Source organism: Salvelinus alpinus, chromosome 8 (genome assembly GCF_045679555.1).
Source record: "Salvelinus alpinus chromosome 8, SLU_Salpinus.1, whole genome shotgun sequence".
In the NCBI taxonomy this organism is placed as follows: domain Eukaryota; kingdom Metazoa; phylum Chordata; class Actinopteri; order Salmoniformes; family Salmonidae; genus Salvelinus; species Salvelinus alpinus.
In genome coordinates, this window is record NC_092093.1 from 37226147 (window position 1) to 37250752 (window position 24606).

Below are 24606 nucleotides of genomic sequence, written 5' to 3' on the forward strand. Positions count from 1 at the left end.
TTGCCCTCCTCAGGACTGGGAGAACAACGCCAGCCGCAAGGTCTCTCTGAGGAGGGAGCTGGAGCCTGTCACTAACCTCATTATCCAGTGGCGCAAACTGGAGATCAAGTAAGGAACAGAAACAGCAGGCAGGGTTATACTCCTGGTTGTAATACTGTTACCTTTTTTTGTATATAATATCATTTCCTGTTGGAGTTATTGTAGTGTTTGTAGCAGTTAGCATGCATGTTGACACTATGGGAGAAAAATGGATGTGGTTTCCCACAACCCGCGAGACTTTAAGGTCTTTCTATTCTCTTTCTTTCTACGCATCAACAGCTGTTGGTCCAGCAGTCTGGACAACGCCTTGAAGCGTCACACAGAGAGATCCACCAAGCACTGGTTCTCCCTCTACCAGCTGGTTGAGAGGTACCTGGAGGAGCAGAGGATGGACACCAGCACAGGTACCTATTGCACATCCATGAAAATGTTGGGTCACATTCATAAGGTACCGAACGGAAGTAAACGGACTTAAACAGAAAGGGACTACCTGGACCTGTCCAATAAGAAACAACATTTTTTGGGGGTTTCTGTTGAAAAAAAATTTTGAAGCGTTTTCCATTGCATGCCCTAATGAACACTGGAGTATTAGCCAGCTAACTCTCCCTGTCCTCTGTTGTCTCCAGTAGAGGGCGATCTGTCTCTGGAGAGTCTGTCCCTGTCCACGGTGTCGTCCACGCTGCAGGCCTTCATGGAGGGTTCCACCCTAGGGGAGTACCACACGCGGCTGGCCATGCTGCTCAGCTTCCACTGCCACCTCCTCCTGGCCCCCAGCCAGCACGGAAAAGGTGGGACCCAACCCAGCGTCACCTCACATACTTTACAGACACACAGTAGTCTGCGCTATGTCCGTTGACTTGGTGTTCACCTTTTCAAACATGCAGATGTAGTCCTGACTAGGAACTCCTTCCTGCTTTCACAGAACCTCTCTGCAGTCTCCTCTGGAATCTGCACAAGTACTACACGCAGTTCTCAGAATGCATCCAGACCAAAGTCACTCAGCTCCGCCAGCCCATTGAGAAGGAGCTCAAGGACTTTGTGAAGATCTCCAAGTGGAACGACGTCAGTTTCTGGTCCATCAAACAGTCGGTGGACAAGACCCATCGGTAAGACTGCCTGTTTAATAAAAGATCCTCATTTTCTTGTTTATTTAAAAAATGACCGTTACACCATACCATTTGGCCCTTGATCCCCATCCAGTAAATACATAACAATATCCACCACTCTGGTTTCCCAGCACCCTGTTTAAGTTCGTGAAGAAGTTTGAGGCAGCGCTGAGCGGGCCGTGTGCCCCGGCACTGATGGAGCAGGGCGGCAGTGCCAGCCTGGACAGTGTGGATGCCAACCAAGAGAACACCCCGTTGCACAGGCTTCACCATGCCCTGAAGAACGCCCTCCCTGGCAAGGCCAGAGACCTACAGGTGCAGTACAAACCACCCTCTATCCCCAATCACTCGCATCACACAGACGAGTGGCAATAATATACAATGTCAATATGCCATGTATACTATGGTATCAACATCAGTGTTCTGTTCTGACACAAAAACATTATTGTTCTGACTCATAAAATGACAGTTTGGACCAGTATCGCTATCCACAAAGAGCTCTTTCAGTACATTCTTATGATGTTGGCAATGACTGTGCTTGTGTGTGTGTGTGTGTGTGTGTGTTACAGAGTGAGTCCCCAGAGGAGGGCCTGGCAGGTGTGGAGCCCTCATCTCTGCAGGGCCGTCTTCCCCTCCTCACCAGGAAGATGAGGAAGATGTGTGTGACCCTGGTGAAGAAGAACCCCCTGCCCGAGCTCTCTGAGGACCTGGACGTCTTCACCGGTAAGAGCTGGAGAAAAACTATGGCCTCACAGGTTCTAGATGAGAAACGTCTGAATGTACCGCCTCGTTGAGAATCCATCACGAATGACAATGAGAAAAACAAAGATATCAAAGGTTTTGGATGAGAAGCGTTTGCTGAAGTTCTACTGCCTCGGATTAGATTGTTGAAAAAGTCCCTCTATGATTTATAGTTTCGACCAAGATATTTGTGTTTTTTATTTCAGGGGAGATCATCAGCAACCTGCGTGACCTCCAGAGCCTCACGATCGACCTGAAAGCCGAGAAGGAGAAGCAGAAGTCTGAGGTCAAACACATCCTCCAGCAGAAGCAGAGGGCCCTGTCTGACCTCTTCAAGATGCTGGCTGAGATCGGTGAGTCCCTCTACATAGACTTTGTATCCCAAGTACAGCGTATGTCAGAACACTGACACGGTACAGTATTTTATGACCGGAGTTTACTGGCGGTGCTGCTGTCTTTGTGCAGGTCTGTCCTACCGTAAGGGCCTGAACTGGAACAGGACAGCGGACCCAGAGGAGACCCTGTGTCTGCAGCCGCTGGAGCTGCAGACCGCCCTGGCAGCAGTCAGGACCCAGGAGCAGGCCGAGAACAGGTAAGACAAGACGCACCCACCTGGCTGCTACACACACCTGAAATATTACTCTTTGAATAGCTGTGCGGTACGTCTTTGAATAGCTGTGCGGTACGTCTTTGAATAGCTGTGCGGTACGTCACGGAGTACCTGGTTGACTGTGGCATGGAACTATGTCTGTTTCAGTTTGTTTACTGAGATGAGCGCTGCGTGGGACGGCTGTCAGAAGTACTTCTACCGCTCCTGGACCCGCAGAACGGCCATGATGACTGCTCTCCAGAGCGCTGCTAAGGTGAAAGACTGAAATGGAATGACCGACAGATTGACTTCATTGCAACGGCGAAATATTGGTTATTTTGTGTGTTCTAAATGGGGTCTAAACCACTGAGTTACGTGCCAAATGATAGGATATCCATGGCCTTAACGGCGTCTGAAAAACTGTGACGTGGTTTGAACTGTGTGTGTGTTCCAGGAGCTGGGGATTGGGAACATTGATCGGTGCCGAGGCTTCTCCTCCCACCTGTTCAAGCTGCTGCTCAGACAGAGGCGACGCCTGGCCAAGCTCACTGAGCAGTGGGTCCACCACAGGTGAACCTTAACTTCTAACCTATGACCTTACACCTCAGAGCTTACAGTTTGGATAGAGGATCTGTGTATCTCTTAGTATGGTTGCGTCCAAAATGGCAGCCTATATGGCACCTTATTCCGCATAGGGCCCTGGTCAAAAGCAGCGCACTATATAGGGAATAGGGTTTTATTTGGGAGACATTTTGAGTATCTCTATCTGTAGTTGTCCTTCTAACACTCCTTTTGGCTTGTATCCCCTCTAACACATGCAGGAGGCTAACAGTCAGTGTTCAGGGCATCCAGGCTCACCTCCAGGCCCACAGTGAGGACCGTGGTGGCCTTCCCCCCCAGGCTTCTCTCCAGGGCTGGGTGATCAAGGCCCAGGGCCTGTCGGCGCAGTGTGTCACCCTCCTCCAACAGCTCTCCTGGCTGCTGCAGTGTTGCCCTGAGGGGCCCCGGCAGACGGACGGGTCAGGCGGGCAGAGGGAGCCCACCCTGAGGTGCCCGTCCCCCCTGGCGTCTCAGAGGCAGCCCCCTGGGTGTTTGCTGAGGAGGGGAGACCCGGCCTGGAGCCAGCTGAGTCAGCGCGTGGCGGACATGTTGGGTCAAACCCAGAGCCTGAAGGAGGAGCTGGATGCAGTGGCACTGCAGTCCACACAGGGGGCGCTGCACTCCTGGTAAGGCCTAGGAGCACAAGATAGCATTAGGAATACTGATAGTACTAAACAGGAACTTAACACAGATAAGACCATTAAGCTTTGGTCTTCATGCCTTTCCTCCACATCTCCCCAGGAGCCACTTCTCTGTGTGTTGCTCGGGCTATGACCGGCTGGGTTCCGTGACGGCGCAGATGCCCGCGGTGGAGCAGCTGTTCACCACCCCCGAGGGCACGGCCGACACCCAGCCTGGCCTGACCCGGGGCTTGCAGTACGTCAGAGGAGAGGTGGAGGCCGCCCTGACGGAGTTCACCACCTGGAAGACCCAGCTACTCTCTCTGGGCCACGGACACACAGGTGAAAACAGACCGATCATGCTAAGTTAATCAATCAGTCACATGTATATTATAATGCCCGTTTCTAAAAATATATATATATTCCATTGGTATTACACTGGTGTTAAAATTGTATCACAGTGTTATTACATTGTTAAAATAATTTTCCCTCCACCTCTTTTTTCCCCCCTCAGATTACCAGCAAACATTCCGCTCAGAGTTCTCTGCTGAACTTGAAAAGGCCATCAACACTGTGCTGGTTGCCGTGCAGACCCTGGTGAAGAGGAGGGAGGGGGAGCAGCAGGGAGAACAGCAGACAGACACCAAGAGAGGTGAGGAGAGACCCCTGCTGTCTTCCTCCAATAACACACCTGGGTCATATTCGCTAGGCACCAGACGGAAGAAAACGGACTGGAACTGGGAGGGGCTTTTCTTTGTGTGGTTATTGCCGGGGGACTGTAGGAGAACTAACTGTCTTAAAAAGCAACCCAAGCAAGCCAGAGTGAGACTGGGCCAAGATGTATTAACGTGATCAATCCTAGGGTTCTGTGAAGTGTGTTGATCATTGTTTGGGAATGGGGATGTCATTTCCTGTCGTATCTGCCTGTTCCAGAAGGTGAGGAGGAGGCGCCCCAGGAGGACCTGCTGAAGCCTGGTCACCTGAGCCGTCTGCTGGAGGAGGAGTTAGGAGCCGAGGTGGCGTCTCTCTCCCTGGGGGAGGTCAGCGACACGCTGGAACAGCTAGTGGAGAGACTCCGAGTCCACCGAGACTCTTGTCCATCTCACCAGCTACAGGTGGGTGCAGTCACACAGCATATACTGTAGCCTATACCGCCCTCTAGTGTAGTGGATATATACTAAAACGCAACGGTTCTGTAAGGTAGCCAACAATGTCAAAGTCGCCATAGGAGTTCATTATTTCTTTCTCCTGAGGTTTTCTGAACGATGATGTCCTGTCGTTTCAGATTGCTTTGTTCGTGATATTCATCCGTCACCGTTGACCTTCTGTTCTACTCCTTTGTCCCGTGTGCCTTGTTTTTAGGAGCTGAGTGAGGCGTGCAGGCTGCTGGCGCGTCTGGAGCCCATGCTGGGGCTGTACTCAGAGCTGGTACGCTATTACCTGGCCGTGTCACTGGGAGCGCACAGGAGCACTGGGAAACTGCTCTCTGTCCTGGCCGGCATCTTCACTGAGCTAGCCCAGAAGGTAGTGTACTGTATTCTACTGGGATCTGCTTTGAAACATAGTATAAGGTTCTTTTGTGAAACTTGTTTTATTTTTATTGAGTAGTGAACAACATTAGGACAAACTGTAGTTTTCAATACCTGTTTATTTTGACTGTTTGGGTAAGTTACCTACGCTGCAATGGTGCCTACAGTACAGCCACTTTTTTCCCCTTGTTGATTGTCCTGTTGTCTTGTCCTGCAGGGCTTCTGTCTACCCCAGGAGCTGATGGAGGGAGGGGACGGAGAGGGGGCCACAGAGTTCCATGACTATGAGGGCGGTGGCATCGGAGAGGGAGAGGGCACCAAAGACGTCAGCGACAAGATCGAGAATGAAGAGCAGGTGATGCCTACAAGAACGACAATATAATGCAGACACCATAAGATCTGTTTTTTGACTAGCATTGCTCATGAAAGGGCCGAATCCTAACTTCCACTAAAGTCTATTTTCACTTAGTCTCCCACTGACATCAATACATGACTAAGTAAAGACAATATACTTCGTGAGAGTTGGGATTCACCACAAAAGTTATAACGTTTTGCTAGCTAAAATTGCTATGTTTCTGTCGTAGGTGGAGGACACGTTCCAGGAAGGCCAGGAGAAGAAGGAGGAGGAGCCTGACAAGAAGAACATTGAGGAGGAGGACAACGCCATCGAGATGTCCGAGGACTTTGACGGCCAGATGCATGATGGAGACCAGCAAGAGCCAGGTGGGAAGACAGACCTCTTTAACGCACAGCCTCATGGCAGTCTGAACTTTCTCCTGGGTCATGTTCATTAGGCAGCAACGGGAGAAAATAGACTGAAACATTAAGGGACTACCTCGAATTTGTCAAATTTAAAATGCTAATTTTCATTGTCTGTTGCAAAACAGTTTTCTGTTGCACGCCCTAATAAACCCAACCCTGGTCTCACATCGCAAAGCGCTCTTGGTTATTCCTTTTCAGGTGAAGATGACAAGGAGGAGTCTGACAAAGAGGAGGATGAAGATCTGGATAAGAAGATGGGTGACCTGGGCGAGGGCCAGACGGACACGCTGGATGAGAGGATGTGGGGTGATGATGAGGATGATGAAGAAGAAGAGGAGGGCAGTGACAAGGAGGAGGTGTCAGGCCAAGGAATGGACCAGGTACGGGGAGAAAGAATTTGATTAAACTGTTCACATATCTGACAGCGAGTGCAGTATCTACCACTTGCGACCAGTCAGCACGCTACTGTATTCGTTGTGTAGTAATTGTTCTTCTGTTTGTCTTCAGGGGGAATCAGAGCTGGTCGCCAAGGACGACAACCTGGATGCAGCAGACCCCAAAAAAGACAAGAACAAAGACGACAAAGACCAACAGTTGGACGAGGAGGAAGAGAAGATCCACGAACAAGGGGACGAGGTAAACTTTAACTAGGAAACAATGTTTACTTCGAAAGACCAGTAGTTTGGTCAAACTATCCCTGGCTGTGTAATGAGCATGCGGCCACTAAATCTCAGGCTGTAGTTGGGTGTGTTTTAGCAGGACTTGCCAGACCGTATCTGATTGACTTTTTCTGTTTGTGTGTTCCAGCGGGAGTTTGATGAGAACGAGGTGGACCCGTACCACGGGAAGCAGGAGAAGAAGCCTGACCCGGAGGCCATGGACCTGCCTGATGAACTCAACCTGGACCAGGAGGAGGAGCAGGCTGGGGACGAGGGGGATGGAGAGGGAGAGGGAGAAGGTGAGGCTTCAGCAAGGGTCATGGGTCAACAGGGGAGGAGAGGATCATACCTGTATTCAAATATTATTTGTCTTCTTTCAAATACTTTCAGTGTTTGAGTGCCAGGTAGGCAGGGTTTGCACTTTGGTACTATTCCATTGGGTCCATTGTGCTAGGCAAGCTTAATTAAAGCCCACATGCAGTTTCTGTAATTGTATTTATAAATCAAAATTACTGTGTTTATGTAATGAAAATAACTCCAATATATATTTCCCTGATCCTCCTTTGGCCCTTGAAATGCTCAGTCTGATTGTGTGGGCTTTAGGAAACACATTTGAAGTTATTTACATACACATCCCTGATTGGCTGATAGGTCTAGAGCCCACCCTCTTACCCAGATGAACAGTCATTGGTCTATTACAATCAGATCACATTGTGACATGATGTGGGCCAAAAGTTCCAACCCACCCGAACAGGCTGAAATTCCTGGCATTTGTTTCCATATAGATCTTACACAAAAATGGCATTATCAATTTCAGAGTTATTTTGACCTCCGTGTGGAAGTATCTTTAATAAAACAGCACAATCGTGTTTTTAACTTTACTGCCCTTTGAAGCGCAGCTAAATAATTTGAAAGATAATAAATACTATTTGAGAGGAACAGGTGGAGACACCACAGAACCAGTGTCTGACAACTGTTTATTTCCTCCAGAGGAAAACCCGTTCGACATTGACGAGAAGCCCATGGAGCTGGACGAGAAGGAGGGAGCAGAGAAAGATGAGGAGGGAGGAGCGGAGGAGATGGCTGAAGATCAGACAGACAAACAAGGAGAGGAGGAAGGCCAGGAACCCAAGACTGAGGAGGAAGAGGGAGGTGGAGGAGAACAAACAGAGCAGGACAAAGAGGCGGCCGAGGAGGATGATGAGGAGGAGAAGGACGAAGGACGGGAGGCAGGGAAAGAGGAGGACATGGCCATCCCTGCAAACGAAGGCCAGAAACCTAAGGTTGTTTGACTTGTCTCTTCTTGCACATTGGGGATTCAGATGTACCTAGAACAGATTGTTTTGCTAGTCGGGTGTTTAACACCTTTCTTCGTCATTGCCCACAGGAGGAGGAAGAGGAGGGTACGGGTGAGGATGAGGAGCAGCCAGAGTCGGCAGAGAGGAAGGAGCACAACACGGACGGTCAGACGGGAGAGGAGAACGTCCAGAGTGAGACGGCCGTGGAGCTGGCAGGAGAAGCATCCGAGAGAGACCAAGCTAAAGAGGTACACACCCACCTCACCCAACCCATTTACAGCCCATGTAAATGTCTAAATTCACACATTTGACCCTCTTGTGTTGTTGTCCAGGAGCATGGTAGCGGAGCGGCTGATGCCAGTCAGTCAGAGGGACACGAGTCCAAACTCATGGCAAGGATGTCCTCTCAGAAACAGAGCCAGAGCAAGACACAGGTATGTCTGGTCAACGAATCTCAACGAATGTCAAACTCATTCCACGGAGGGCCGAGTGTCTGCGGGTTTCCACTAATTACTAAAGAACTCCCCTCACCTGGTTGTCTGGGTCTTAATTGAAAGGAAAAAAACTAAAACCCACAGACACTCTGGCCCTCCATGGAATGGGTCTGCTCTGCAGCGTGTTCTTGAGTTGAAGTCGGTTCTTGAGTTTTTGTGTTTTAAGATGAGCAATATATTTCCAAATGGGTTCTAATTCCGACCTGGCTGTTCCAGAGCTTCAAGAGGAAGCCTGGTCAGGCGGACAACGAGCGCTCGACGGGCGACTACAACGAGCGCATCAGCAAGCGCCTGCGAACAGTGGAGAGCAGTACGGAGAAGACGCAGCAGAACAACCAGACCGAGGCCCAGCAGGAGTCGGACCTGTACGAGCACATCAAACAGGGAGAGACCGCCTACGACACACAGACATACGGTGAGGCAGCGACACACCACAGAACACTGAGCTGCACAGATATCCATACCGCGGAGTTCACCTCACACTTTTATCAGCGACGGAAGACGACCGTTGAAGACGACAACCGGTACCGTTCTAAAACCACCGTCTCTTGATATGTTACAGATGTTGCCAGTGCAGACCAGCAGAAACCAGCCGGAGCCCCCCAAGAGGAGGACCAAGAGGATGAGGACATTGCTATGGATACAGAGGAGCAGGAAGAGGACCTGCAGGCTGTTGAAGCCCAGGAGTTGAAGCCAGAGAAGCTGGAGTCGAACAGAGCGTCGCAGAAAGGTGCTCCAGCCATCTACTCATCTCGTGTGTGTGTGTGCGCGCGTTTGCCTGTTGTTAATGTTTCTTACTGAGTCTGTTCTCCACTGTAGGTCTAGACAGCGGAGAGCTGGAGGCTCAGAGGCAGTGTGAGGAGGACGAGGAGAGGCCAAAAGACACACAGGGTCACAGTGACGAGGAGCACCCAGAGAGGAGCACAGAGTCTACCTTCCACACCGTCCCAGAGCTGCTGATGGACACACTGCAGGTACCCGAGAGATGATCCGAGACCTGCTTTGTGCTCTACTACTAAAGAAACAGATCTGTCAGAAAGCTCTGGCGCGCTCTGTGTAAGATTAGCTGAATGTCTGTGTGTCCCCAGAACCCAGTCCGCGACCCAGAGGAACTGAGGAGGGAGATGGAGCTGCAGCTGGAAGCCTGGATGAAACAGGCCCCTGGAGACCGGGAGGAGGTACCAGCACTTTGGATGTCCTGCAAAACATTCCTAATACCGGACACTATTTACCCTGTCATTCTCTGTTCCCATTACCTACCACTAGAAGGTCAGATCTCTGTGTGCAACGAAGATGTGTAACTCATGCCGTGGTCTTGCCCTGTAGGAGAGTGCAGCGACAGCCATGTGGCACCAGTACCAGACGTTGACCTCGGCCCTGTCCCAGCAGCTGTGCGAGCAGCTCCGTCTCATCCTAGAGCCCACGCAGGCGGCCAAGCTCAAGTGAGTACCTACCGCAACGCCTAGACGATCATTCAGGGAGCATGGTCATTGGTCAACTATTCGACAACACTCACAACCTTTTCTATTCATTCATTTCTATTTTTTCTTTTCATTTTTAAATCATGTTTTTTGTTTTTAATTTCAGTACAAATATTAGCCTTTTTTTTTAATTCTGTTTTCTCGCTGTGTCACAGAGGAGACTTCCGCACAGGGAAGCGTCTGAACATGCGGAAGGTGATCCCGTACATCGCCAGTCAGTTCCGTAAAGACAAAATCTGGCTGAGGAGGACCAAGCCCAGCAAGAGAGAGTACCAGATCTGTTTGGCCGTGGACGACTCCTCCAGCATGGTGGACAACCACTCCAAACAGGTACAGTAGGCCTTCTCAGAGGGATGAGTGGATACAATAACCTTAGAGCAGGGGTACAGGCCCGTGGGCCAAAACCGACCCGCAAAGGATTTTATTTGACCCCCCCCCCCCAAAGTTTTTTGCAAAATAAAATAATCAAATCACCAGGAATTAAGCTAAAAAATTGTTTAGTTTAGGAAATCTGTTGATCAAGTATTCCCACAAATAAAAAAGAGAACTGCTTGTGTCTCAATGTAATGAAGGTATGAAATTGTCATTTTCAAATACTATCTCTTTTTGGCCCCCCGACCAGCCGCTCCGAGTCTAGTTGCCTTAGTCATTTTGCTGCAGGAACAATGAATGAATCCCAAATGGCACCCTATTCCCTTCATAGTGCACTACTTTTGACCAGGGCCTCATAGGTGTCTGTTCAAAAGTTAGTCCACTATATAGGAATAGAATGCCATTTGGGAAAAAGACAATGTCTCATTAATGTCTCACCTCTGTCTCCCGTGTGTCACAGCTGGCCTTTGAATCCCTGTCTGTTATTGTCAACGCTCTCACTCTCCTGGAGGTCGGGCAGGTGTCCGTGTGCAGGTGAGAGGAGCGGGCCCTCTGTAGATGAATGAATATTGATGTCCAGGTGTTGCCCTTCACCCAGACGGCGCTGTTACATTTTGTGAAATGTTTCTGTTGTCACCTCAGCTTTGGTGAGACGGTGCAGCTGCTCCATCCGTTCCAACAACAGTTCAACGACCAGTCTGGCGCCAGGATACTGAGGCTCTGTCAGTTCCAGCAGAAAAAGACCAGGATAGCCCAGGTGGGGGGTCCCGCTTTTTGTTCGTTTGTTTGTTCCCCTTGATATCTTTTGTTTTCATGAATTGAACGCCTTCCAGGCCCATTTTGTTTACGCTCTGTGATATTAGATCACATCTATTTAGTGAGCGACTCTTGTTTGAGACTGACCGCCACATTGTGCTCATGTCCTTTAGTTCCTGGAGACCTCAGCCAACATGTTTGTGGCAGCTAAGCAGCACCGCCCTGGATCCATGAACACAGGTAATGTATTGCGGTGGTGCAGCATCTCCTTTCACTTGATCAAGGCAATAAGAATATTTAGTATGATTACCGTACAAGAGAATGGCCTCCTCCCCTAGTCCGTTCTTCATTTGCTAATGTATTCAAGTGGGTTTAGAGCCCACTATTCCTTACAGTAATGAGTTTACATATCGATCAATGCCTGCTGATTGCATCGTACTCTGAGCCTGTGGGGTCCGTGCCCTGGTTGTATTTGATGTCCAACAAACAAGCCCTGAGGGAAACAGTGGGAGAGTAGGGGAGGAGCAGAGCACAATGACTGTTATTCAAAGGCAGGCTATTGTTCCTGCTACAGTGCCCCTGGTGAAGCTAACATGTCCTCTATGGAGCCGTGGTGAAGATCACAGTGCAGAGCTGGTATCTGAGCTTTCACTGCTCTCCCTCTGCAGCCCAGAGGACTTGAACCTGTAAGCAGACACCTCAGGGCCATTGTGGTGCAAGAGTAAACTGACCGTCTCCTCTCTCCCTCTTTCACCCCCCCCCCCCACACACAGAGACAGCCCAGCTGCTGCTCATTGTGTCGGACGGCAGAGGGCTCTTCCTGGAGGGGAAGGAGAGGGTGACGGCGGCTGTGCAGGCGGCTCGCAGCGCCAACGTCTTCGTCATCTTCGTGGTGCTTGACAACCCAAACTCCAGGGTAAGGGACTTAAGTTGGTTTCAATGGAATCCATGTTATGTATCAAGGACTGTGGATGGTAATGCAAAATCTAATGTACATGATACATTTGTTAATGTGAATAATCAAATCACTATAAGATATGATATTCATATAGAACTATTCCCTTCAATATTCCTATTGGTGTTTCTTTTGTCATTTTTCTACAGGATTCCATCCTGGACATCAAGGTGCCCATCTTCAAAGGTCCAGGAGAGATGCCTGAGATCCGCACCTACATGGAGGAGTTCCCCTTCCCGTTCTACGTGATCCTGCGGGACGTCAACGCCTTGCCAGAAACCCTGAGTGACGCACTGAGGCAGTGGTTCGAGCTCGTCACGGCAACCGACCAGTAGAAACCATCTTAGAAGGCAGCAACCAACCGCACAACGCCACTCTGCTGCTAGCCTCGCGAACAACACACGGACTCAAAAAACAAAACAGGACTCACAAAGAAAGACGGACTTGCCGCTGTGTATGTGCCTTTTTATCTCATTTTGTTTTTTTACTGTAGTTTTAGTAGACTGTAGAGTTTGATAGCGACTTCCGCCCATTTAGTCCTCGACTTCAGGCCAGGGGGATTCTGGAAGTTCTTTCGTAATGTAATAAGCATTGCTTTAACTTGCACGTCTATAACAAATGATTAGAAAAGGATACAAAATGTGATTCCCTTCCGTGTAAACGACCTCAGTGAAGAGATACTGTACCTCTTTCCCCTGTGTACTATAACCCCCTTCATGTCGTATGGATGTTTTCACTGTTACACGCTCATCATCAAGTCATTCTACTTCCATGTGAACACATCAACTGATAATGTGCGGAGCTGACAGTAGTGTTGTGATGAAGTTGTTTTTGGACAACTGTTTGCAAAGAACAAAAAAATAAGAAAAGCACCCCTTTCGTTATATCATGGCAAAACAAAAGCATGCCGATATGGTCTTGATCCATTTCTAAAGTAATCCCAAAATTGTGCCTTGAAGAAATGTTATTGCATCTCACTTAACACCCATGTGCTTATAAAATAATCCATTATTTACATGGAAATTATCATTCTGCCCAAATGTGTTATTCATATAAAGCTTAACCCTCTCCCTCTCATTAAATGTCAAGGTTTTGGGAAAATTTAAGCACAAGGACGACTAATAACAATTTTGATAAACGCTCCAATCGATGCCATTTCTCTGGTCTAAGAGACATATCCACTACATCTTACTGTAGATAAGGTTCATTCACTGACATGAAGACACCATTAGGAAATGTCATTGCTGTGGCCATATGGAACACAGTTGTAACTAAGTAAACATATGATATTCATGGAAGTTTTTTCTTCATACCATCCATAAATCACATCATATGACATGATACATTGTATGATGATAATAAACTTTTTAATCTGTGTTTTGAGCACATTGTTTTATGTAATATGTACTGTATTTGGTTGTAGCCAATTTACATATAGTATTATTTTATGGCCCCTAAAGAAATAGATGTTCAATAATACTCCACCCCACAAGAGGGCGACATTTATATTTGTATCTATGTTGACTGCCAAAACAGGTCAGCTGTAGAGCTGCCTCTGCAACCATGTTTGCTACAATTCACGTCATGGCTAGCTCAAGGTTACCCGCGGCAGCACTTACATTAAAACAGGTAATAAATACATATTTGTCGGTTTCATGACCTGTAAACCATGCGGTTCGAGTACTACTGCCAACTAGATAGTGTTCTCGTTCATTCACATTTGGGAAATAGCCATGGCAGCATGATGAGCTAGCTAGCTAACGTTAGCATTTCAGCAGCAGCTCTAGTTAGCTCATCTGACAATTTGGTCTTAAGTGTAATATCCTCACTACGTAGCTAATACTATGCCTTTTTTGTTAACTTTTTCTCTTTCAGCAGATTGCTCTGCTAATATGATTATTGATAAATTAGCCAGGTAACTTGCTATTTCTACAGTTTATACAGAGGCAGAAAGTGTTGAGTCTCTACAGAAACATGATGAGAACCATAAGACAAGTGCCAGACGAGGGAGACCGAAAATACCTGAGGGATTGGGCGAGAGATGAGTTCAAGAGGAATAAAAATAGCACAAATCAGGTGAGATATGGTCTGAAATTACGTCATTCTGTTTTCTACCCCTGTTCTAACCTTCATTGTCACGTATATCTAGGACGCCATCCGAATGATGATCACACAGGCAAACATGCATCATGATGAGCTACAGTCATCCCTTGCATTGGCTAACGTTAAGAAGTAATGTCACCTGTCTGGGGCTGAGGTAATCCACCGATTTATCCTGGAAGTGAATGCTAGAAGCTTTGCTATGCTGCCTCAAATGGACTGTGAAAGCCATAGGAATCAGTACTTGGACAGTACACCACTTACTGTGGAAGCACCTTGGCATTTGGCCAGACCAGCTCGTTGCCGGTTCATAATGTGATTTGGACCATATGAGATCTGTCACGAGGAGTCCCATATCAGATGGTTGCCATCAACATGTCTGTGTCTAGCAGTGGTGACGCTTTCAGCTTTCAAATCACTTTTGAGGAAAGCTGTGAGAGCCATGTGTGATATGCCATTTGCAATCATGTCTGACATGATACCATCGTCTCACGTTGGGCTATTGTAAAGCTGTTTGTGTCCAGAGGACCCTCATGAAATGTTATGTACATGTTGAACATAAAACCAAAATACATTTTGTAGTTTGTCTCTATTTTTTTTTTTTACAAAATCGATTCGATATCTTCTATTTTACTACAAAGAATGTGTGTTCATATCCAAAAAGCCATCAATGTACACGACCTCACACCTGAACAGAACAAATGTCACACATGAGCACAAACTAATATACTGTTTGCGCAGGTCTATTTCAGACGATTAAAAACGGACTTTCCACCATGCAAACAGGTTCTTCTTAACAGTACCTCATTTTAGTGCTAAGGACAAGCAGTAGGATGTTATGGTTTTTACCATTAAAGAAACATACATTAGTGGGTTGGAGTAAAGGTTATGAATAGTTAAGACATTGCCAGTTTGGCTGTATTCTCTTGAGTTCTGTTACCCTTGTAAGTCACATACCTGTATGAAAGCTTGCAGTAGTGTATTCTACTGATATGTTAAGCATCCTGGTTACCTCAACTATTTCTGCTGTCTGCGTTTGTCTTTCTCTACTCATTGAATATACACATTAAGAACGTCACAAAAAAATGACACACATTTTCCACAAGCAAACCTCCAGAATCTTTCACATAACAGGCTATGTCATCACAGGATAAAAAGCACTGGAGTATTGGCATGTCGACTTAATGACAGCGTGACATTGTGCCCAGGTGTGTGCGTGTACCAGTTCTGTGATGGCCCCATGACATAATACATTATAAATAACTATCAGTAAATCTACTAGGGGTTTTACAAAGCACAAACACAGGAGCCGCCCAAAACAAATGAATAACAAGACCACATTATACTGAATAGTCTGGCATGCCATAACATGTCTTTAAAATAAGTTACTATACAGATGATTTTCTACTGTTGCATGACATTATTTACCAAAAGTATTAAATCTGCTAAATTCAGTCAATGACAATTTTTTGGTCAGTTGATCCAGGGTGCCATCTGTAATGAGCTCAGATGATGATTTTTGATGTTCTGAAGGTGTAGCTCTATTCTCTGCAGTGGTGTCCCTGTGTTAGCTGTCGTCGTGCCTGTTAGTCCTGAGCATGCGTAGCTCATCCTCCAGGTAGGTGATCCTCTCCACCAGGGCAGCCCTGTCTGCCTGAGCCCGCTGGTCCGCCTGCCACCTGGCCTCCTGGATCTTCCTTTCATACCAGTGCTCCATCTGGGTCGACACCGCCTCAAAGAAGTACTGTGTCACCTCCAGGGCGTGCATGTTCTCCCTCTCCTGTGCAAAGCCCTCCCCCACGGCTCTCTCCCCAAACACCCCCAGAGTCTGAGTCCCCTCGGCCTGCCCCACCGAGGCCCCCTTGTCCCCCTTGGCCTTAGTTCTGCCCTGGGAGTGCCTCTTGTGGTGCTTGCCCTTGTCCCTGCCCCGCTCCCTGTCTCTATCCCTCTCCCTGTCGCAGTCCTTGTCCTGCCTGCTGCTGCAGCGGTGCTCGGTGGCTGGGGACAAGCTGCTGGCCCGCTGGTTGTTGCCGCCTCTGCTCGGCGCCAAATCCAGCAGTGCCATGTCCTGCAGTCCCTGGTATGGCCTGCGGGGGTCAGTAGAACACAGCGAGCGTTCCTTGGGCCGCACCACTTGGGGAGATGGGGACAGGGATTTAGCGGGAGTTGGGGAGGAGATCTTTTCTCGCTTGTGATGTTTACCACCGTCTGGGAGATTTCCGAGAGCCAATTATTAAGTGAATTAGAATTAAAAAGTCAACCTTAGAGCACGGCACACAATAAATAATTTATGATTATTCAAATTAGTTCCAGTGAGATTGCCATCTTCAAATGCAGTGTGATAGATTAGGATGATAAATTAATTAATCTGCCAAAGGCAACTTTACATTTTGAGCATTTCTGTGAAAATGTTCTATTTGGGCCACATTCTCTGTTATTTACTTCTAAAAAAGGGTATGACCTAAGAATAATATACTTAGATTACGTAACGCTTACATAAGCCTGTATCTGTGTGAAATGAGTTCCCTCTCCATTGTGTGTGTGCGTTCGTGCATGTGCATAAGAGTAGTAATTCGGAGCGCTGGCTATTTCACTGAGTTCTGTTTGAACCGTACCTGGAGAGCTGTCCACCTGAACCCCAAAGTTGTGATTGGCTGAGGGGTCCCCTGTGGCGGCCGTGTTGGGGTCTCCCTCGGTGAGGTCAGTGGTGTGGAGGGCCAGACACTCGACGCTGCACCCAGGCCCCCCTGCAGGCAACACAGTGAGGCTCCCAGGGTCCATCTCACACAGGCCTTCAGCCATGGACGAGGACTGACGCAGCTTGGCGTTGCGGGGGTCTCCAGTGAAACGCATCTCAATGTTCTGGAGCTTGGCCATGCACCAGTTTTTCAGCTCGTTCACCACTGATGCCTGCTTGAAGGGCAGGCCAAGACAAGAAAAGGTTTCGTGACAGAGGGTATATACAGTGCCTTCGGAAAGTATTCAGACCCCTTGACTTTTTCCACATTTTGTTACGTTACAGCCTTAATCTAAAATGAATTAAATAAAATAAAATCCTCAGCAATCTACACACAATACCCCATAATGACAAAGCAAAAACAGAAATACCTTATTTACATAAGTATTCAGACTCTTTGCTATGAGACTTGAAATTGAGCTCAGGTGCATCCTCTTTCCATTGATCATCCTTGAGACGTTTCTACAACTTGATTGGAGTCCACCTGTGGTAAATTCAATTGATTGGACATGATTTGGAAAGGCCCACACCTGTCTATATAAGGTCCCACAGTTGACAATGCATGTCAGAGCAAAAACCAAGCCATGAGGTTGAAGGAATTGTCCTTAGAGCTCCGAGACAGAATTGTGTCGAGGTACCAAAACATTTCTGCAGCATTGAAGGTCCCCAAGAACACAGTGGTCTCCATCATTCTTAAATGAAGGAAGTTTGGAACCCCAAAGACTCTTCCTAGAGCTGGACGCCCGGCCAAACTGAGCAATCGGGGGAGAAAGGCCTTGGTCTGGGAGGTGACCAAGAACCCGATGGTCACTCTGACAGAGCTCTAGAGTTCCTCTGTGGAGATGGTTGTCCTTCTGGAAGATTCTCCCATCTCTGCAGCACTCCACCAATCAGGCCTTTATGGTAGAGTGGCCAGACGGAAGCTACTCCTCAGTAAAAGGCACATGACAGTCCACTTGGAGTTTGCCAAAAGGGACCTAAAGACTCTCAGACCATGAGAAAAAAGATTATCTGGTCTGAAGATTAAACTCTTTGGCCTGAATGCCAAGCGTCATGTCTGGAGGAAACCTGGCACCATCCCTACGGTGAAGCATGGTGGTGGCAGTATCATGCTGTGGGAATGTTTTTCAGCGGCAGGGACTGAGAGACTAGTCAGGATTGAGGCAAAGATGAATGGAGCAAAGTACAGAAAGATCCTTGATGAAAACCTGCTTCAGAGTGGACCACTTTCCAACAGGACAACGACACTAAGCACACAGCCAAGACAATGCAGGAGTGGCTTTGGGACAAGTCTCTGAATGTCCTTGAGTGGCCCGGATTTGAACACGATCAAACATCTCTCGAGATACCTGAAAATAGCTGTGCAGCAACGCTTCCCATCCAACCTGACAGAGCTTGAGAGGATCTGCAGAGCAGAAACTCCCCAAATACAGGTGTGCCAAGCTTGTAGCGTCATACCTAAGAACACTCAAGGCTGTAATCGCTGCCAAAGGTGCTTCAACAAAGTACTGAGTAAAGGGTCTGAATACTTATGTGAATGTGATTTTCCCATATTTTTTATTTTAGAAATTAGCAAAAAATTCGAAAAACCTGTTTTTGCTTTGTCACTATAGGGTATTGTGTGTAGATTGATGAGGGGGAAAAAACGATTTAATACATTTTAGAATAAGGCTGTAACCTAACAAAATGTGGAAAAAGTTAAGTGGTCTGAATACTTTCCACACTGAACAAAAATATAAATGCAACATGTAAAGTGTTGGTCCCATGTTTCATGAGCTGAAATAAAAGATCACAGAAATGTTCTATACGCACAAAAAGCTTATTTCTCTCAAATGTATTGCACAAATGTGTTTACTTCAGGTGTGGCATATCAAGAAGCTGATTAAACAGCATGATCATTACACAGGTGCACATTGTGCTAGGGAAAATAAAAGCCACTAAAATGTGAAGTTTTGTCACACAACACAATGCCACAGATGTCTCAAGTTTTGAGGGAGCGTGCAACGACATCAGAGAGGGCCAAGTTTGGGAAACCCTGGGCTAGAGGAGGATGAGCTGGCCAATCAGCGGTCTACTTGGGTGAATATTTTTTATGACCGGTATATGCCCACACCATTCTGTTGTTGGGGTACGCAAAGACCATTCCAACATAAAAATATGCTTTTTAACATAGCTAATTAAAACAATTTGGGAAGGAAAACTTTTTCACTCATTTAAGTCATTACAGGTCATATTTCATAGAAATCTGGAAACACTGGGCAGTTACTTTAAAGCATTGTTAGCTATGTTAATATTTTAACGACAACCTTGAATTAAAAAGTTTAATGACGGCACGTGAAGGTATTGGAACTAGTGTTTAGTCCATCTGAGACCCGCCTCTCCTGCGGTGTCGAGTGAGTTTGACACTGCTGTTAGTATTACCTGTCTCTTCTCCCCCTCCTGTCTCTCCTGCATGGCCCTCTGGTCGATCCTGTGTTGGCACTCTGTCCTCTGCGCTGAAACTCTCTCTACTGTCATCTTATCTAGGGCACGGATCTAGAACCGCACAATCACAAACCACATAGTTAAATGCCCGAGCCTGATAAAGCTGTCATGATTTAATGCAAGACGCCGGTTGTGAAACAAAAGCTCACAGCTGCTTTTGACTTTAGTAACATTACACTTCATTTCATTAATAGGTCAAATCAGCTAATTACGAATGCATGCCTGGCCCACATCCACTGCTGTGACTTCAGAGGCTTGTGGGATGTAGGTCGAAAACGATCATTTTCAGTTTACGTTGCAAAAAGTTGAAAACGCCCTAATGAACAGGACCCTGGTCCTCTATGTACCTGATGTTTGTTCTTGCGGTCCAACTGTCCCATCTTGTTGTTCATCAGGTCCTGCACCGTGTGGATCTCCGTCTTCATCTCCTCCTTGGTGGCCTCCAGCTGGTTCTCCAGCTTGATGATCAAAGGCTCACAGCGGCAGCCATTGATAGGTGCCTGGGACACAGAAACCAACCATGGGCACTGATCCACTTGATAGCAGACACAAACTCAGGCTGAAATTGTATTAATACTAAGTATGTAAGTCTTGTCCGAGCCAGAATGGCCCATAGGACAGGAGCCTATCATGTTTCTGTAGCATGAGGCAGCTAGATGTACAAGTACACCTCCTGGACAGGATGTTAGTCAGTCGCAGGGCCTTGCTCCGACTAAAATATGTGTTTTCTACATAGAAGAAAATAGCAGCAAAGCCCGTTACAAGGTTTCAACATGACAGAAAATCTCTGACACTAGCTTCTTTCACAGTGCTTTCAAAGCAACACACTTTAAATGTGAAGCCAAAGCATAATGAAATCATAGCATCACATAGCATCACAAAAATGTCAAACAAAAGCACAGGCGTCTGTGTGCTCTTTCCTATCTACCTGCATGATCTTGCCATCCTTGCCGCGGTACAGAGTGTACAGCTGATAGGCCTTGTAGTTGTGAGGTGGGGGCTGGGGGGAGGAGCCACGCCGTTGACCCCGCCTCTTCTTTCCGTGTTTGTTCTCTCTCCGGCGGAGGGGGTCGGAGAGCGAGGGCTGCAACCACATCACACCGCATCACATATTCCATCTGTTTAATATTGATAACATATCTCACCTGGGTAAACATGTGCGGGTTGTTTAGAAGGTTAAGGTAATAGCTGACCTTCTCTTTGAGCTTCCTGTTTGTGCTCTTGCTGGCGCTCGCCTCGACCACCTCGTGTTTGCGGGCGACGAGGTCGCTGCTGTGGGTGTCGTCGGCAGCAGATGCACTGTCCTGTGAGGAACAACAAAAATCAAACATCTCCGCATCTGTGTTATAATATGCTGGTGCACACGGTAGGAGTGAGACCGCCAGCTGTACTGTAACTGTACCTTCCTGGGGAGCATTTCATCCCTGGGCACAGACTGTGCCCGGCGCTCAGCCTTCAGCTTGTCCCTCCTCTTCCTCACAATCCTGCCTCGGGTGAAGCTCTGGACCTGAATACACGCAGGGAGAGCAGTGTGAGAACTAAGGGCCAGTCTTATTATTCACTGAGGCTTTACGTTTACTGACGGCCATTGATTGGTTGAAGGTCCTGTTTTTTTGTTTACTTCAGCTTGTCCAGCTCTTTACATGGAGCAAATGCAAATTCTTCAGTTAGTGAAGGTTTCTTGATTAAGTAGGGATATAGCTACAGCTAAAATAGCACAAATAATGCGAGCTAGTTTAGCCTCTCCATTTCCCTATCACTTCCAAGTGCCAGTGCCTATCTAGATCTATAGCAGTTTCCCATGGACTCTGCCCATACTTGCACTTGACGCAGAAACACCTTTACTGCCAACCCACAGGAATGATGTCAGGTAGGCGTTATGGAGATATGAGAATTTCAGACAGATAAAAACGCCAGTCAAACACCTGAAGTATCGTAATTCAAGTCCAAACAGAGGCTGCAGCATACATTTTTTCTATATAAATATATAGATAAGGTTGGTAATGTGAGTTGTGAAAGTAAAATAATAACACCGCCTAGGTGCCCCTGCTGGACAGACTGTGTAAACCTGTACTCACCTGAGGTGCTTTGGTCAGAAGCAGAGCTATGTCTGGGTTGTTGTGGTCTCTGGCCTGGTCCAGTGCAGTCTGGCCTGCCTGCTCACACACAGCGACAAGAGGCCAGTCAACCAGGGCTACAACGCGTAGTTAGAGATACATGATTCAACTGGCTATGGCACCTTGTTCATTGCCTGGCTACCCAAACTCCTTGCTCCGGCCAAACAGACGTTAGCTTCTTCTCCGCAATGAGTCTGGAACTGAGTACCTCCCTGACGTTTTCTAGAAAGCAAACACATTCTAACCATTCTGATTGGTCCCAGAAACTGATGTGTCGGGCCAGAGCCAGAACACAAGTGGGTAAAGCTGCGTTTTGAAAAAGTGTCATTGGCTTTGATACTCTGATTGGTTAAAGATTAGCCGATCGTTGATGACTTGGTTTTGTACAACAGATCTCATTTAGAGGTCACCACAAACGACTTCAACGACGTCAGTCTCAGACTGAAGTATGTAGCGAACGTAGAACAGCGGATGAATTCAGTTTGAGTCATCAGGCAACGAAGTTAAGGGTAAATAGAAATAGATATTTCCCAGTAGCTATTTCAGTTGTAAGTATGTCAAAATTACATTTCTTAAACAACATGCTGTTGTTACTCATCAAAGTCCACATGGCTTTACTGTGACTGAGTAAAAAAACACAGCCATGGCTCCAGAGCAGGTTATTCACCAAACAGAATGTGCGGTGACATTAGTCATGATTAAGACGGCCTTTAGAAGTGCATGACTGCTCCAGAGCATAGTGAACATAGTATAGTATAGTATAGTATAGTATAGTATAGTATAGTACACTCTAAAACCTAAAATAGTTGTTTGGCTGTCCTCATCGAAGAACCCTTTGAAGAACCCTTTTTGGTTCCAGGTAGAACCCTTTCCACAGAAGGTTCTACCTGGCAACCAAAAAGGGTTATCCTATGGGGACAGCCGAAGAACCCTTTTTTTCCTAAGAGTGTAGAACAGAGCCTGGTCCGGGGGCCTAGGGCACTCCACTCACGTTGTTGCGGATGCTGCTCTCTGTTCCAGCCTCTAGCAGAAGCCGCACCGTTTTCTTATGATTCAGCGCTGCTGCAACATGCAGTGGTGTGTCCCCAGCCTGGCCCAGAGAGAGAGAGAGAGAGGAAGAGAGAGAGAGAGAGGAAGAGAGAGAGAGACTTAGCATAATGAAGTGGATGTTCCGCTGGGTTTTTACGCTTCAACAAACAAATACAGAACAATGTTACACTCTAAGTCCCTGCTCTTTGCTATTAAAAGCTAAACACAGCCATACATATAATATATCCAGTAGGCTTACTGCACTATGCTACGGCTAACTTAGGGTAATTCAAGACCTTTGACAAAGGTATGATTTACATAATAATCATAGGAATAGTATTACATTATGAGCGGATAAAAGCTACTGAGAAAAGTATGTTCACATATTGCGTGTACATGCATCGCATACGATTTCTGATCAATAGGATTTCTACCCAGAAAAAAAACGGGTGAAGAAATGACATAAAAGTTGTAATACATGCAATTTTCCCATTACATCTCAACGAGGGTGAGCAGAAAGCAGAGAAAAAGTAGTGTCAAAGTATGGGTCTCGATTCAAACCCCTTTCCAAATATACAAGACAGAACGTAAAAAGCTGGAAAAGCCCTCTTGTGTGAAACTAGTGTCAGTCACATCCTCAGACCAACCTGGTTCTTCTCTGCCACGGAACAGAAGGCTCCCAGGAGGACACGGAGCATGGACACGTGGTTGTAACGGGCCGCCACATGCAGACACGTGTCACCCACCTGGAACACAATGAAGAGAGACCACCGCCGCCACACGCGGCTTGAGTTTCCTCTCACGCAGACGTTGGGAGAGCAGTCAATGGAGAAGTATAGTAGCGCTGCATGACACTGGGCAGTGGTTGGTGTAGCAGAGGACCAACGAACTGTATTGAGGGCTACTTCCTCTGCTCAGCAGCTTTGTTCAATTCACCCATGAGGGGCGATTATGTTTGAAGTGCGGAGCAGAGCACTCACATGCATACGTCGTTTCATAATTAAGTGACTGCATGCAAACTGCTCTGTGGTAGTAGTTAAATGTAGAGAGGCTTCTGTTGTCAGCATGTTTTCCTAAGCAGTGGTTCAGAGATACCTGGAGATTGTGTATCAAATCATGGGAAGGCTACTTTGGAGTGCCATTTGTAACATGCTATATTTTGTGACACGGAATTATTATTGTTCACAAGTTATAGGACGGTACAAACGGTGCCCCGTAGACTAGCCAACCCATGGAGGAGGGGGACTTACATGGTTCTTGCTGTCGGGCCTGGAGCCACCTAACAGCAGGACCTTGGAGCTCTGAGCGTGGCCGTTCTGACAGGCCAGGTGGAGGGCTGTGTTCCCTGCCTACATGGACAAACAGACAAACAGACAGACACCAGGGTTGTGTTTAATAGGGAGACAACATTTTGGAACAGAGTGAAACTGGGAGGTATTGTACAAAACTCAACTTGTCCAATTAGAGCACAGCTTTCCGTTTGCAGTTCTATATCTCTGCTATGGTGTGCCCTACTGAAAACCACCCAGGTCAACACTAAGCACCACTAAAAGCTCTCCAGTCGTATAATAATCTGCAGTCACAGCACCGGACCTATAGGAACCACAGCTGTTTTATAACTGTGAGCAATCACATCTACAGTATTTGCAGTAGAATTACCTTGTTTTTTGAGTGAACGTTGGCTCCGGCCTTGACCAGCAGTTTGACAGACTGGCTGAAGCCGTGCCACGAGACCTCATGCAAAGCAGTGTTACCGTCCTGCAATAACAAACAGTCAAGAGCTTCACACATCCACAGCCTGACCTCTGGATTGGTAACTATCATACTGGACAACAGTGTTATTGTTACTCTTACAGTCAAAATAGCTAACATGGCAAGCTAAGTAGGTGATTAGTGAGGTAACGTAAGAGGCTGCGTGTCTAGGCCTAGCTATAAACACACTTTCTATTCACATGGACTATTCACATTGGCTATGAATGAATCCCAAATGACACCCTGTTCCATATTTAGTGCACTACTTTTGACCAGGGCTCATAGGGTTCTGGTCAAAAGTAGTGCCCTATATAGGGAATTGGGTGCCATTTGGGACACTTCCTATTTCTTCGCTGGGAATGAATGGGGGATAAGCAGATTACAGG

General features: G+C 47.1%; 3 protein-coding genes across 8 annotated transcripts in view; 2 read left to right on the plus strand and 1 right to left on the minus strand.

Annotated features, from left to right (window-relative positions):
• LOC139582240 (midasin-like) overlaps positions 1-13378 on the plus strand; it is a 43533-nt gene extending 30155 nt beyond the window's left edge. Inside the window, exons 68-101 of one of the 2 annotated variants that reach the window (XM_071412219.1) lie at positions 14-108; positions 319-443; positions 666-827; positions 962-1145; positions 1277-1460; positions 1715-1868; positions 2093-2239; positions 2352-2478; positions 2644-2749; positions 2930-3045; positions 3297-3701; positions 3817-4037; positions 4210-4347; positions 4629-4810; positions 5058-5219; positions 5442-5579; positions 5809-5947; positions 6185-6366; positions 6494-6622; positions 6794-6944; positions 7636-7928; positions 8033-8191; positions 8276-8377; positions 8654-8852; positions 9000-9167; positions 9257-9411; positions 9526-9615; positions 9764-9879; positions 10074-10248; positions 10751-10824; positions 10933-11047; positions 11220-11286; positions 11820-11962; positions 12151-13378. In XM_071412219.1, the coding sequence (XP_071268320.1) occupies positions 14-108; positions 319-443; positions 666-827; positions 962-1145; positions 1277-1460; positions 1715-1868; positions 2093-2239; positions 2352-2478; positions 2644-2749; positions 2930-3045; positions 3297-3701; positions 3817-4037; positions 4210-4347; positions 4629-4810; positions 5058-5219; positions 5442-5579; positions 5809-5947; positions 6185-6366; positions 6494-6622; positions 6794-6944; positions 7636-7928; positions 8033-8191; positions 8276-8377; positions 8654-8852; positions 9000-9167; positions 9257-9411; positions 9526-9615; positions 9764-9879; positions 10074-10248; positions 10751-10824; positions 10933-11047; positions 11220-11286; positions 11820-11962; positions 12151-12336 (5289 nt within the window). In that variant the 3' untranslated portion in view covers positions 12337-13378. The remainder of the gene's footprint in view (positions 1-13; positions 109-318; positions 444-665; positions 828-961; positions 1146-1276; positions 1461-1714; positions 1869-2092; positions 2240-2351; positions 2479-2643; positions 2750-2929; positions 3046-3296; positions 3702-3816; positions 4038-4209; positions 4348-4628; positions 4811-5057; positions 5220-5441; positions 5580-5808; positions 5948-6184; positions 6367-6493; positions 6623-6793; positions 6945-7635; positions 7929-8032; positions 8192-8275; positions 8378-8653; positions 8853-8999; positions 9168-9256; positions 9412-9525; positions 9616-9763; positions 9880-10073; positions 10249-10750; positions 10825-10932; positions 11048-11219; positions 11287-11819; positions 11963-12150) is intronic. The other variant, XM_071412220.1, reaches the window with a different exon arrangement.
• A 101-nt stretch (positions 13379-13479) lies between these two features.
• lyrm2 (LYR motif containing 2) lies at positions 13480-14682 on the plus strand. Its single transcript, XM_071412228.1, has 3 exons — positions 13480-13630; positions 13937-14077; positions 14151-14682. Exons 1-3 carry the CDS (start codon positions 13565-13567, stop codon positions 14235-14237), a joined length of 294 nt encoding a protein of 97 aa, XP_071268329.1. The 5' UTR covers positions 13480-13564; the 3' UTR covers positions 14238-14682.
• A 769-nt stretch (positions 14683-15451) lies between these two features.
• The window catches only part of LOC139582242 (ankyrin repeat domain-containing protein 6-like), a 60893-nt gene continuing 51738 nt past the window's right edge, over positions 15452-24606 (minus strand). For 3 of the 5 annotated variants that reach the window (XM_071412226.1, XM_071412225.1, XM_071412222.1), the window contains 12 exons: positions 24128-24226; positions 23719-23817; positions 23116-23214; positions 22431-22529; positions 21401-21478; positions 20725-20829; positions 20516-20626; positions 20251-20406; positions 19670-19822; positions 19260-19373; positions 16717-17014; positions 15452-16309 (listed from right to left, as the gene is read on the minus strand). In XM_071412226.1, the coding sequence (XP_071268327.1) occupies positions 15669-16309; positions 16717-17014; positions 19260-19373; positions 19670-19822; positions 20251-20406; positions 20516-20626; positions 20725-20829; positions 21401-21478; positions 22431-22529; positions 23116-23214; positions 23719-23817; positions 24128-24226 (2052 nt within the window). In that variant the 3' untranslated portion in view covers positions 15452-15668. The remainder of the gene's footprint in view (positions 16310-16716; positions 17015-19259; positions 19374-19669; positions 19823-20250; positions 20407-20515; positions 20627-20724; positions 20830-21400; positions 21479-22430; positions 22530-23115; positions 23215-23718; positions 23818-24127; positions 24227-24606) is intronic. The other 2 variants (XM_071412227.1, XM_071412223.1) reach the window with 1 other exon arrangement.